A 14,553-nucleotide genomic window follows, 5' to 3' on the forward strand; every position below is an offset into this window, starting at 1 on the left:
CATCCAAATATGGATAGGCTTTAGGAATGAGAAGTGTTATATAGGCCGGCCGTACGTAGACAAAAACCGTAACGTTGGGGTTATCTCGATTGTTGTTGAATCTAAAATTTCACACTTTGCACACTTTTAGGGTTTGATGATCTCCCAACATGACCCCTGTTTTGGTTGACCCTCGTCAAATAAAAGGGCCATAGCTGATTATGTCCCGTTCACTAAAACTTAACAATGAGAATTTCTCTACTTTTAAAGTTAGAGCCTCCAAATTTGACATAATCGTAGGTTTTTGTGATCTCAAGACATGACACAAATTTCGTCTTTTTTCCATCAAACTTCAATGTTACAGTATGACAATGTTTACTGCAAAATGTATATCACTACTAGAAATGCCCACTGTCCCTCTGGGATATCAAGGAAGTGAATCTCTACTTCATCAAAATATGATGTCATTGTTTAATTTGTGTCTGGGGTATTTAGTCTTGGCTAGACTAGTGGTAGCAAGGATCAAGATAAGAAAAGATAACTCTAATCTTCGTCCCCAAAAAATGCCAAAACATGGGGTATGGGCATGGTCAATTAATGGGATTGGGAAAATGCGGATACAAATGTTCTGTGAGGCTGGGTGAGGAAACTTCAATACGAATGAAAGTGGGAAGGTAAGGTGCACACGTTTTCGCCTTCCACGGTGCTAAATTTGTGGTGAAAACGATCAAATGTTCACACGTTTTCGCCTTCGACGGTGCTAAATTTGTGGTGAAAACGATCAAATGTGCACACGTTATCGTCTTCCACGGTGCTAAATTTGTGGTGAAAACGATGAATTGAATTGTTTGAGAAGATTATTTTCTGCTTTCTAGATCGTGCACCATTACAGTTTTCACAGTCTAGTGCATATGTCAAGTTCCAAGAGTGCAAAACGATGATACAAATAAAAATTCGAGGTGGGGAAATATTGTTTTGCGATTGATGTAACAGGTAGGGCCTAACACTCCCAATTTCCGAGTACTGACGGAGATGTACGGAATAATCGAGCTGTCATGTAAATGACCTTGTCGGCATTCTTCGATTCCAGATGATCAATTTTTACAAGCATAGGTAAATGAAGAATGCCACAAAACTTTGTCTTCTTCTGAGCCAGCGTTTTGGACCGCCGCTGCACTTTCAAAACTGATAAACAAGTCTATACCATGACCAACAGTTTGACGTCATCGGTGTAATGACGTAATGCTTTGCGAGTGACTCCTTGGTAGATTCCGGTCAGGCAAAGAGTGGAAGTAGATCTTGCCTGATTTCACTATGTGTGTTTCTGCATTTGTGATATTTAGGGTAGTGTTCGAGGCTTTTTCAATGGCGAACAAATGTTCTGTCTTGTAAAAAATCATAGAACATATTTAAATTTGTACCATAAACATTTACTACAGAGAACGGGTTTATGGCACTAAAATTGCCTTTGATAAAATGTGACCCTCCACCACGAAATGAGTCGCATGTCACCTCGCGCGGTTCTGTGCTAGGCTTAATATAAGTCCCCGGAGTGTCTGGTAACAGTGTGAGGGTCACCTTAGTCACAGGATTATAACTCAAACAGTTGTTGCTTTTTTCTAAAACGGTTTTCACCACTGGATAGAGCATAATCAACTCTTTAGGAAAATGTAAAAATATGAAAATCATCCAAAAGTGACATGCGACTCATTCCGTGGTGGAGGGTCACAAATGGGCCGTTTCTGATGTTACTGTGAAATACTGGCATTCATACAACATACATATCATTATTATCTTAATTTCAATAGTTTTGGGGGAAAATAACTTTTTTCCGTACACACGTATGATACATTTTGTTCATAACTTTAATGATTCTGTTTTAAAGATTCTGCATTTGATTGGGGGGGGAGGGGGGGGGGGGGTCTTCTTTTTTTTACAAAACGTGTCCGAGTGGTGTGTGCACCCTACCCAATTAAATCATCACAACAAATCCATTTTCGTTGCAATTTGAAAAAATAAAATATATTCTGGCTTCTGAAATCCCAGAGAATAGTTCCACATATGTGACCCTCCACCACGGAATGAGTCGCATGTCACCTTTGCATGATTTTTATATTTTTACATTTTCCTAAAGAGCTTTTTGTGCTCTATCCTGTAGTGAAAACCGTTTTAGAAAAGAGCGAAAACTGTTTGAGTTATACGCCTGTGACTAAGGTGACCCTCACACTGTTACCAGACACTCCCCGGACTTATATTAAGCCTAGCGCAGAACCGCGCGAGGTGACATGCGACTCATTTCGTGGTGGAGGGTCACATATTTTTGTTTTCAAAAAGTAAAAAATTGGTTGGTCCAAGCTACTAGTGGTGCTTACATCATTATGTGATGTCATTGTGTCGGAAATTAGGTCATTCAAATGTCGTGAGTACCCATTTTTGTCTTGACTAGTCCAGTGTCAATCCTGTCAACTTGGATGCAACCGTGTAAAAGACAAAATAATTATGGTTTTTGTGTTGCTGTTATTTAAAAAAGAAGTGGGTTTTTTTCTCACAAAATTGGGACGGTGTTGAGTATGAGGTTAGTGGTGGTGGTGAAAAGAGGGATGGGGGTGGGGCAAGTTTGGTTTTGGGATATTCTTAGGATTGAAACTCAAAAAGGAAATAAACGTTCTCTTGTGCATTATTTTATGAGGGTAGAACATAATGTTTTTAATTCATATACAGTAGAACTCTCCTTTTAAGACCAGAACAAATCGGAGAAAATCAGGTCTGAAAAAGGAGGGAGTCTTACACTTGTCGTCATTTTACACAGGTTAGGAACACACATATCTGAAAAAACGATTTTCAAAAAGGGAGGGGGTCCTCTGTTGGGGAAAAGGGCGGGGGGGGGGGGTGTTCTTAAAAGGGAGGGAGTCTTCTTTTATGGTGGGGTGGGATCTTTAAAGGGAGGGGATCTCCTATTAGGGTGTGGTTAGTTCTTAAAAAAAGAAGGATACTTGTATTGGGGTGAGGACAGGGGGTCAGAAAAGGGAGGAAGTTTTCAATGAGGGGGAGGGAGTTTTCAATAAGGGGGAGGGAGTTTTCAATAAGGGCTAGAAGAGTTTTCAATAAGGGGGAGGGAGTTTTCAATAAGAGGGAGGGAGTTTTCAATAAGGGAAAGGGGAGTTTTAAATAAGGGGGAGGGGAGTTTTCAATAAAGGGGGGAGTTTTTAATAAGGGGGAGGGAGTTTTCAATAAGGCGGAGGGGAGTATTCAATAAGGGGAGGGAGTTTTCAGTAAGGGGGAGGGGAGTTTTCAATAAGGGGGAGGGGAGTTTTCAATAAGGGGAAAGGGGGAGGGAGTTTTCAATAAGGGGGAGGGGAGTTTTCAATAAGGGGGAGGGAGTTTTCAATAAGGGGGAGATGAGTTTTTAATTAGGGGAAGGGAGTTTTCAATAAGGGGGAAGCGGGAGGAAGTTTTCAATAAGGGGAGGGGAGTTTTCAATAAGGGGGAGGGGAGTTTTCAATAAGGGGGAGGGGAGTTTTCAATAAAGGGAAGGGACGTTTTCAATAAGGGGAGGGAGTTTTAAATAAGAGGGAGGGGAGTTTTAAATAAGGGGGAGGGGAGTTTTCAATAAGGGGGAGGGGAGTTTTCAAAAAGGGGAAGGGAAGTTTTCAATAAGGGGGAGGGAGTTTTCAATAAGAGGGAGTGAGTTTTCAATAAGGGAGAGGGGAGTTTTCAATAAGGGGGAGGGGAGTTTTCAATAAGGGGGAGGGGAGTTTTCAATAAGGGGGAGGGGAGTTTTCATTAAGGGGAGGGAGTTTTCAATAAGGGGGAGGGGAGTTTTCAATAAGGGGGAGGGGAGTTTTCAATAAGGGGGAGGGGAGTTTTCATTAAGGGGGAGGGGAGTTTTCAATAAGGGGGAGGGAGTTTTCAATAAGAGGGAGGGAGTTTACAATAAGGGGGAGGGGAGTTTTCAATAAGGGGAGGGAAGTTTTCAATAAGGGGGAGGGGAGTTTTCAATATGGGGGAGGGGAGTTTTCAATAAGGGGGAGGGGAGTTTTCAATAAGGGAGAGGGGAGTTTTCAATATGGGGGAGGGAGTTTTCAATAAGGGGGAGGGGAGTTTTCAATAAGGGAGAGGGGAGTTTTCAATAAGGGGGAGGGGAGTTTTCAATAAGGGGGAGGTAGTTTTCAATAAGAGGGAGGGAGTTTTTAATAAGGGGGAGGGGAGTTTTCAATAAGGGGGAGGGAAGTTTTTAATAAGGGGGAGGGGAGTTTTCAATAAGGGGGAGGGGAGTTTTCAATAAGGGGGAGGGGAGTTGGGGTTCCACTGCAATTTGACATGACGAAGGAGAGTCTTTTAAAGCATTTGCTTTTCTTGTCCCAGTTTCAAGTCCAAGTTTTTGTGAATGTTTCGTTTTGGTTATAATTATTCTGTCAGTAATCAGGCTTTCTTGTGTTCTTTTTAATTCTGATGTGCGCAAGTTTATTTTGAAAATTTGAATTTGCCTTACAAACAAAAACATGCATTTGTGTTGGTATTTTGTTAATATTGTAAGGTTCCTGGAACCGTATTAGCATTAGCGCTAAATAAGTAGAGATTACTAAATGTTCTATTTTTAACTCACATTGGGAATCCCCAGAGACTTTCTTGGTTAAGTAAGTACCCCGCTAAACAAACAAAAAGTTGCGAGGGATTCCCTATATGGGTTACAGCTGTTTTAGCTTTAAAAAAAAAAATCGTTTTCCCCTCAGCTGAACTTATGGACAGTTTCGATGTGTTCGTGGAGGACTATGCGATGACATCGAATTCGAGTCTAACGAACAAGTGCGCATCACACCGCGACAACACTGTGAAGGCCGGCAGTGTGATTCTGTTGACCTGCGACCCAAGCCAGCTGAACCAGGGTCGGTACGTCATCCTGCTTGCCACCCCGAATCACTATATATATGTCTGCGAGGTGCGCGTCATGGGACACAACGTCATAGGTGAGGCTTTGTTACACCCTACACATACTTAAGGGGAGGAGTTACCTTAATGTACACCGTTTTTCTCTTCAAGTCATTTGACCACAACAATTATGAAACAGAACTGTTTGTGTTAAAATTCGGTGTGTTTTTGCTTCAATGTATATACATAGAGTAATACCTTAGTATCCGCTATTACGAGTTAGTCGTGTGACAGAGAGTTTTCTTGCACAGGAGACTATATATATGTCTCACGACGGCGTAGCCGAAGTGAGACAGCAGCAGTCGAGTGTGCAAGAAAATTCTCTGTCACACGACTAACTCGTAATAGCGAATATGTCTCATAGCATAGGCATAGAAAGACAGAAATGGGTTTTTGAGGACGAAATAACAGGCACAAAACAAGACTGAAAAACACCATTGCCCTTTTACACATATCCTACACACGCATGCGCGCAGAAAATAGATCCAATTGCGTTTTGTGTCTTTTCTGGTTGAATGCATTCAACAAAGTATCAACCAACTTTTCTGAATCTTTCAATGAAAAAAGATAAACTTATTTTGAACCAAAAACCACATACCAACGAAAGCTAAACACTCAAACACACACGCACACTAACACAGATTGAATGCAAAGCGCGAAGGAACACGGAGAATTTTTGTAGGTCAGGTCGTGGGAAGTCCACCCGAAATGTTCCACAGGGGAACTGGTTGTGTTAGTATTGTTTATTTTCTCACAGTGATGTTGATGGTTTTTATGGTGCTGTTTTGAAAGAATGTTTTCCGAATTTGGGGCACATTTTTGACTTTTGGTTCGTTTATCTCGTCGACGTAACATTCGAGTGTTTCTAAATCAAAACCTTCCAACACCGCTGGTGCAGATTAGACCTGCCTGACTGCGTGCGTGTTAGAGCTGAAGATGAAGCCTCAATCGCCAAAGGCAAAGCGTCACCTATCTGAAGGTCCTTAGTATCGGATGTACGTTACTTAATACGTGGTGAGATCCGCACGGAACTGTCTATGCAACTTTTCCTAGTCACATGTGCAAGGTTCGATCTTTTCTTTGAAATGTCGTCCTCTGTGTACGTAGCAAAGCGTTTCGCCATTTTCGGTTTTCGTTGCAGACGTCAGACGACGATACTAAAAGTAGTACCTATGGTTTTGTTTTGACCTTTCGTATTCAGCTTGGTAAAGGAGCTTGTCGTGCAAGTGGAAAGTTAACGAAGCTTTTGAAAACAGAAATTGAATGAAGAAGAAAATGTGGCTTCTATATACGACTTGTGTCTGTCTGTCTGTCTGTGTGATCGCCATGCACGGCCAAAGTTCTCGATGGATCTGCTTCAAATTTGGTGTCCATATTCAGATACACCCAAAACAAAATCTGGTCGATGAGATATTTCAATACGTGCTCTCAGCGCGCAGCGCAAACCGATTTTGGTTTTTTGGGGGGATCAACTACGGCATAACTCTTCCTTATCTTCTCCATGTTTTCAGCGTTTACCTCCCTTCCTTCGTATGGTGCAGTACGGTATTAGGGGCATCTTCGGATATTCCCGGCGTTCTGTTACTATTTTTAGAAGGTCACCGCAGTGTCCAGAACGCTTTCCTTGGACCCGTAAGTTGTCCTCACTGTAAAAGTGCAAAGGTCGAATCAATTTATAGCCACGCGAAAAATACACTGTCATCTATCTCTATATATTTATACATATATATATAAAAATATATATATATATATATATATATATCTATATATATATACGACTTGTGTCTGTCTGTGTGTTTGTGTATCTGTGTGTTTGTGTATTTGTGTATTCGCCATGCACGCCCAAAGTTCTCGATGGATCTGCTTCAAATTTGGTGGGCTTATTCAGAGAGACCCCGGACACAACCTCATCGATGAGATATTTCAACACGTGCTCTCAGCGCGCAGCGCTGAACCGATTTTGGTTCCACCTCAGCTATTTTGGTTCCACCTCAGCTACCCGGGCCCCCATACCGACACACCATAGCCGCTACACCACATCACAACGCCAAAGTTCTCGGTGGATCTTTTTCAAATTTGGACACCGTATTCAGCTACACCCCGGACACAATATCATCGATGAGATATTTCAACACGTGCTCTCAGCGCGCAGCGCTGAACAGATTTTTGTTTTTGTGTTCATTTCACCATTATAAGTAACTCTTCCTTATCTTCTCCAGTGTTTGGCGTTTATCTCCCTTCCTTCGTGTGGCTTTCCCGTTCAGTTGTAAGTTACTATTACTATTTTTAGAATGTCACTGCGCTGTCCACTGCGCTGTCCACAACGCTTCCCTTGCACCCGTAAGTTGTTCTTACTGTCAAAGTGAAAAGGTCGAATCAATTTATAGCCACGCGAAAAATACACTCTCACCTATCTCTATATATTTATAGATACAGATATGCATATATATATACGGCTTCTCTGTGTGTGTGTGTTTGTGTGTGTGTGTGGGCAAAAACCTGTGTTTTGTAGAGTTCTGTTTGTGATGTGGTCTAGCGGCTTTTGTCTGTCTGTATGTTCTGGCATGTGAGAAGCCACAGCAGATAATATAGGGCTAAGAAATAAGCTCTAAAATTCTCAATCCCGTTTGACAGGACTTCGCCTTCAAAGGTGATTGTGGTGAACCGCCACGCTGTCTGTCTCTGTCTCGCGCCGTTCACCTCAAATTCCCGTTTCTGAGGTTCTATTGTTAGAATGTCACTGCGCTGTCCAGAACGCTTCCCTTGCACCCGTAAGTTGTTCTTACTGTCAAAGTGAAAATCAATTTATAGCCACGCGAAAAATACACTCTCACCTATCTCTATATATTTATAGATATAGATATACATATTTATATATACGGCTTCTCTGTGTGTGTGTGTGGGCAAAAACCTGTGGATTGTAGAGTTCTGTTTGTGATGGGGTCTAGCGGCTTTTGTCTGTCTGTATGTTCTGGCATTTGAGAAGCCACAACAGATAATATAGGGCTAAGAAATAAGCTCTAAAATTCTCAATCCCGTTTGACAGGACTTCGCCTGCAGAGGTGATTGTGATGAACCGCCACGCTGTCTGTCTCTGTCTCGCGATTCACCCCGGCGAAGCCGGGTATTCCTCTAGTATATATATATATATGTGTGTGTGTGTGTGTGTGTGTGGGTGTGTGTGTGTGTGTGTGTGTGTGTGTGTGTGTGTGTGTGTGTGTGTGTGTGTGTGTGTGTGTGTCTGTAGAAAACACCTGTGGACTGTAGAGTTCTGTTTGTGATGTGGTATGGCTGCTTTTCTGAGTCTGTATGTTCTGACCTTCCTCTGAGAAGCCATAACAGACTAAAACGGGTTTAGAGATAAGCTCTAAATGTCTCATTCCTGTGTGAGTGGACTTCGCCTCCAAAGGTGATTATGGTGATTCGGCACTCGATTACATTCGGCGTCGTCAACATGAATGGGACTCGACATGATATGATCATGAATGGCATCATGGTCACTGAATCATTTTCGTGCTGTTCCCATTCCACGAATCTGGGAGGGACCTAAGCTTGGAGGATCCATGGTTCGGTTCATTCAAACGGGGGGCGGGTGTGACAGGGAAACTACCGCCGCCCTTCACAGCAGACTCTGCAGAGTTGTGCGCCTTAGAAGTTGTGAGATATTTATAGCTCGCAAAGCAACACCTGTGGATTGTAGAGTTCTGTTTGTGATATCGTAAATATTCTGCATCAAATTTGGTGGGCATATTCAGGTGGACCCCGGGCACAAACTGGTGGATAAAAACCGGCGAAGCCGGGTATTCCTCTAGTTCAGTTATATACAGGAGAACGGGGTTGGTGTTATTCGTTTTCCGTCAAACACGAAGTACACAGATAAAACGTAGTTGACTGACCAAGGCCTGTTGGCACACTATTCAGAATGCACAACAAAATAGTAACAACACTTTGATACCCATTTTTCTACGTTCGTGATAACTTGAAATGAATACTGAAATCATAAGTGTTTAAGGTAGTGACTGAATGTATGTGAAGGTAAACATTTTCAGAAATAAATGCATGATCAAAATAATTGATTTCGGCATCAAAGCGTGTAACATACAATCTTGCACACGTTTGCTTTCGTAGTGGCAAAGAAGGAATGCGTGTGACATTACATAATCAACAACAACGTTTGGTTTTAGAGTGACTTAGTAACAATTATCAAATGAAAAGTAAGCAAAGCGATGAATCAAAACATTTTAGTTCACGGATGACAAGATAATTTTAAAAAAGTTCTTCGGAATGATTTGAACATGGCATGTTGTCTACCAGTATATCAGGCTGGCGACAGCTGTGCAGGACAGAACGAGATCAAACGGTGTCATCTGGATCACGTCTGTACCAAAAACATATGCAGTGAGTAAAGCTGTATCGTCTCACACACACATACACACACAGACACACACAGACACACACAGGCACACACAGACACACACACACACACACACACACACACACACACAAACACACATACACACACACACACACACACACACACGCACACACACGCACACACACACACAGTATGCACATCTAAGTCAACAATGATTGTCTCACTTACCCAATCATTTTGTCACTTGTTTCAGAAGTTTTGTTTAAAAGCAAGCAATACGGTTTGGTGTTTTACTCACCTGAGCAGTCAAAAGAGCTGTGTCGGGATTTCCAGCCGGCCAGCATGCCATTGTCCAACAGACTGAGCGTTTAGGTTTCACTATTGGTCATTAGAATGTTGAAGCTTTACACCTCATCTGACATCACCCAACGCGTTCGGATAAACAAAACAAGTCGCGTAAGGCGAAAATACAACATTTAGTCAAGCTCAGTCGAACTCACAGAATGAAACTGAACGCAATGCAACGCAATAAGACGGTATACTCGTAGCATCGTCAGTCCACCGCTCACGGCAAAGGCAGTGAAATTGACAAGAAGAGCGGGGTAGTAGTTGCGCTGAGAAGGATAACACGCTTTTCTGTACCTCTCTTCGTTTTAACTTTCTGAGCGTGTTTTTAATCCAAACATATCATATCTATATGTTTTTGGAATCAGGAACCGACAAGGAATAAGATGAAAGTGTTTTTAAATTGATTTCGAAAATTTAATTTTGATAATGATTTTTATATATTTAATTTTCAGAGCTTGTTTTTAATCCAAATATACCATATTTATATGTTTTTGGAATCAGCAAACAATGGAGAATAAAATGAACGTAAATTTGGATCGTTTTATAAAAACACATTTTTTTTTAACAATTTTCAGATTTTTAATGACCAGTGTCATAAATTAATTTTTAAGCCACCAAGCTGAAATGCAATACCGAAGTCCGGGCTTTGTCGAACATTATTTGACCAAAATTTCAACCAATTTGGTTGAAAAATGAGGGCGTGACAGTGCCGCCTCAACTTTCACGAAAAGCCGGATATGACGTCATCAAAGACATTTATTAAAAGAAATTAAAAAAACGTCTAGGGATATCATACCCAGGAACTCTCATGTCAAATTTCATAAAGATCGGTCCAGTAGTTTAGTCTGAATCGCTCTACACACACACACAGACAGACACCCACACACACGCACGCACACACACCACGACCCTCGTTTCGATTCCCCCCTCTACGTTAAAATATTTAGTCAAAACTTGACTAAATGTAAAAAAAGGAGAACGCATTTTGTTTATCGATTTAAAGCTAAGTTATTGTGGTTTTATTCATAGTACGTAGGCTGTTCCGTTATTATTAAGAATATCAGAAACTGAAGTAGTTACCAGCAATCCAATCAGGCCACATTTTCTAGACTAACCCTCTCCCTGCCTCGAATACCCGTGTTTGGACAGTGTGTGTGCCAAGCCTCAACATATTTAGGCAATTAGTGGTGACCTTAACTCCTTGTCTCCCATGTACGGGTATAAACTCATATGGCTCTATCTGACCAGGTACGGATATAGACTGTTAGCTTCAGTCGCTTCCTGTAACGTCCATCTAACGCCTGCATTCTAGCGTGTTGATATACAGTTACTACACAGTTACTAAAATTATGAGTGAACAGCTGCAGCACAGCTGGTCTCGGCTAAAAAAAAAGAAGCTTGGTCAACATAGGTGGGGTAGAATGTTAACAGTCAGACGTGACTGTATGCCTGACCTCAAGAGGCAGAGTGTCTAAATGCCCTGCTCTGGCGAAAAAATATGCCACCATTTATTTGTCAGTGCTTCTTGTCATTTGAACCTAGCAGTGGGACGGGTCAACTGGAAACACTCACACAGACGACGGTTGTTGTGTTTCAGGGTGGAACTGATAAACCCAGGTTTCATCACCTCTGACGATATTCTGTATTGAGTTCTTGATTTGTTTCAAGTATTTTCAGGCACCACTCTGCCCTACACCTCTTTCCCCTGTTACTGAGTCCATGTGGTACCCCAAGGGAACATCGTTCTGGGGCCATTATATATCTGTGTAAGATATTTTCCACTGCAGAGATTTCAAAGCCGAGGGCATGTTGTAACTCCCTCCTTGTGATTCGGGGATCTTCTCTCATGATCTGCTCAACAGGGCTAATGTTTTCGAGGGTAACGAATGAAAAGAGTAATCCAGCGTGGGTATCATTTTTTAGGCTCGATCTACCCCGCTTGAAATCGCTGTATCAGTTGTCCACCATGGGCCGACAAAACGCGATCATCACAAAACATTTCATGTAACTTTGATGCCAATCGGCCACTTTTAATCCTTTTTACATTTAGTCAAGTTTTGACTAAATGTTTTAACATAGAGGGGGAAACGAGACGAGGGTCGTGGTGTATATGTGTGTGTGTGTGTGTGTGTGTGTGTGTGTGTGTGTGTGTGTGTGTGTGTGTGTGTGTGTGTGTGTGTGTGTGTGTGTAGAGCGATTCAGAGAAAACTACTGGACTGATCTTTATGACATTTTACATGAGAGTTCCTGGGTATGATATCCCCAGACATTTATTTCATTTTTTGGATAAATGTATTTGATGACGTCATATCAGGCTTTTTGTAAAAGTTGAGGCGGCACTGTCACACCCTTATTATTCAATCAAATTGATTGACATTTGTGTAAAGCAATCTTCGATGAAGGCCGGATTTTGGTATTGCATTCCAGCTTGGTGGCTTAAAAATTAATTAATGACTTTGGTCATTAAAAATCTGAAAATTGTAATTACAATTTTTTTTATAAAACGATCCAAATTTACGTTCATCTTATTCTTCATCATTTTTTTTTTATTCCAAAAACATATAAATATGTTATATTTAGATTAAAAACAAGCTCTGAAAATTAAAAATATAAAAATTATGATTAAAATCAAATTTCCGAAATCGATTTAAAAACAAGTTCATCTTATTCCTTGTCGGTTCCTGATTCCAAAAACATATAGATATGATATGTTTGGATTAAAAACACGTTCAGAAACTTAAAACGAAGAGAGGTACAGAAAAGTGTGCTATGCAGCACAGCGAAACCACTACCGCGCTAAACAGGCTCGTCAGTTTCACTGCGTTTTGCACGAGCGGCGGACTACGGTCATTGTGAAAAAATGCAGTGCGTTCAGTTTCATTCTGTGAGTTCCACAGCTTGACTAAATGTAGTAATTTTGCCTTTCGCGACTTGTTTGTAGTTAGTGTAAGTCATGGCTCAGAAATCACGACTTTTAAACTCTATGACGCAGTGTCATGCAGTGCGGTGTAAGTATCTTCCTGAGTCGATTATGTTACAACCACATCACTCTGAAACTTCTTTTTTTTTAAAGTCAGGCCTCGCGACAGTCAATTTTTTTTAGGGTATGATTTTGTATTAAACGACATTTCCCCGGGAGCCTGGTTTCTACACTACTCGTCATAAAAAAAAAACCTATACAGATGCGTTTGAGGCCGTTTATCGTAAAACCAATTATATGACTGGAGAGGCCGTTTATTCCCCTAACTTATTGAAAAAACAGATTGAATTTACATGACGTAGTGTCGATACAGTGGGACCTACAACACACACACATCCCCAAATCAAATTCGCAAAATCAAGGTTCCCGCGTTAATATTGAAACAAAATCAGAACAACTAAATCGAAACATGTTTAGCATGTCCTTAGACAGAACAACCAAATCCGCATTCAAATAAGTCAGTTTTATTCACATATCTTGTCTAACATGGACGCTATGGCATACTGAGCGGTGTCAATCCTCTCAGCAGGCATAAAAGGCAATTTTCTTAAGCCGTTTTAGCGGGTAATGAGACAAAAATTAGTACATTTGAGTAACTCCCAAACGCATTGGTTTCAAACTTTCGGAGATTTGTGCTGACACATGTTGTAAAGTACATACGAAATTTCCAGTAATTTAAGACATTAGGTCTGCTGTTATTTGTCATGTCAGAAAGAGTTCTTAAATTGACGGTAGGTTTTTGCTGACTCATCGAAAAAATATAAATTATTGAAATCTTCAAGAAAAATAACAGATGCGACACATACTCAAATTTCCATGCACATATTTTATCAGGCATGGGTGGTATGAGGATTTCAACGCGAAAGTAGTTTTTAAGAAGTTGTTTCATTCAGAGCGCTGAGCGCAAATGTCGGCCTGCGCCTAGCAAAGCTCACTGCCGACACGCTTAACTGATCAATGGCTCTTGAAAAAGCATTTTCCAAGAATGTCTGTGTGCATTTAAACAAGTGCGCTGTGAACAGCCATTGTTGAAACTGTATTAAATGTAAGGGTAAATTGAGGCTTTCATTTTTCTAAATGCATGCTAATTTAAAACAAATTCTGTTCAATCGGACAGGGTACATATCATATAAACCGAGCAAAATAGTTATTGCACCCATTTTCGTACCCCAACAAAAACATTCATCCACGTGTCATTTTATTCAAACTGTATATGCCACTAAAGGCCCTTCACTTGGCTACCTTGCACACTTTTCGGATCAACGTTTTCTGTTGTCGGTACCGTCGCGATATAACCTTCGTGGTTGAAAACGACGTTAAACACCAAATCAAGAATGAAAGAAACCCCCAAAATCGACCTGACAAAAACCATAGTCCCGTATTTTAAAATCTGTAAACAATTCAGAATTTGCTGATAAAACAGTTCTGCATATCGATGGAAATGCCATTCAATTTCCATTCAAAAACAGAGTTGTGCACCTAACTTGATTAGTCTTGATGCAATCTATTTTCAAATGAGGTAGGGGTTAACAGTTTGAAAGGCCCAAAAGAGCACGTTTTGTGGTCATTTATTAGGGGGTCTTGACTTGAGATTTCCTGTGTAGTTTACGACATGTGTACGTGTTAGCACAAATCACTCACAGTTTGAAGGCAATGCGTTAACGAGGTACTCAAATGTACCATTGTTTGTCTCATTACCCGCAAAAAAGAGCTTCAAAACCTGCCTTTTAGGCCCTCTGAGAGGATTGACACCTACATCGCTTAGTATGCCTTAGCGTCCATGTTAGACAAGATATGTGAACAAAACTGACTGTTTTGGGTGCATATGTGATTGTTCCGTCTAATGACATGTTAAACATGTTTCGATTTTGTTGTTCTGATTGTTTGTCGATTTTATCGCGGGAACCTTGATTTTGCGAATTTGATTTTGGGGGTGTCTGTG

General features: G+C 41.0%; 1 protein-coding gene across 1 annotated transcript in view; it reads left to right on the plus strand.

Moving 5' to 3' along the window:
- Positions 1–14,553, plus strand: part of LOC138949933 (uncharacterized) — a 192,895-nt gene that overhangs the window by 153,579 nt on the left and 24,763 nt on the right. The window contains exons 9-10 of the mRNA XM_070321716.1: positions 4,713–4,946; positions 9,223–9,306. Of these exons, the coding sequence (XP_070177817.1) occupies positions 4,713–4,946; positions 9,223–9,306 (318 nt within the window). The remainder of the gene's footprint in view (positions 1–4,712; positions 4,947–9,222; positions 9,307–14,553) is intronic.

This window comes from Littorina saxatilis, linkage group LG16 (assembly GCF_037325665.1).
Source record: "Littorina saxatilis isolate snail1 linkage group LG16, US_GU_Lsax_2.0, whole genome shotgun sequence".
Classification (NCBI taxonomy): domain Eukaryota; kingdom Metazoa; phylum Mollusca; class Gastropoda; order Littorinimorpha; family Littorinidae; genus Littorina; species Littorina saxatilis.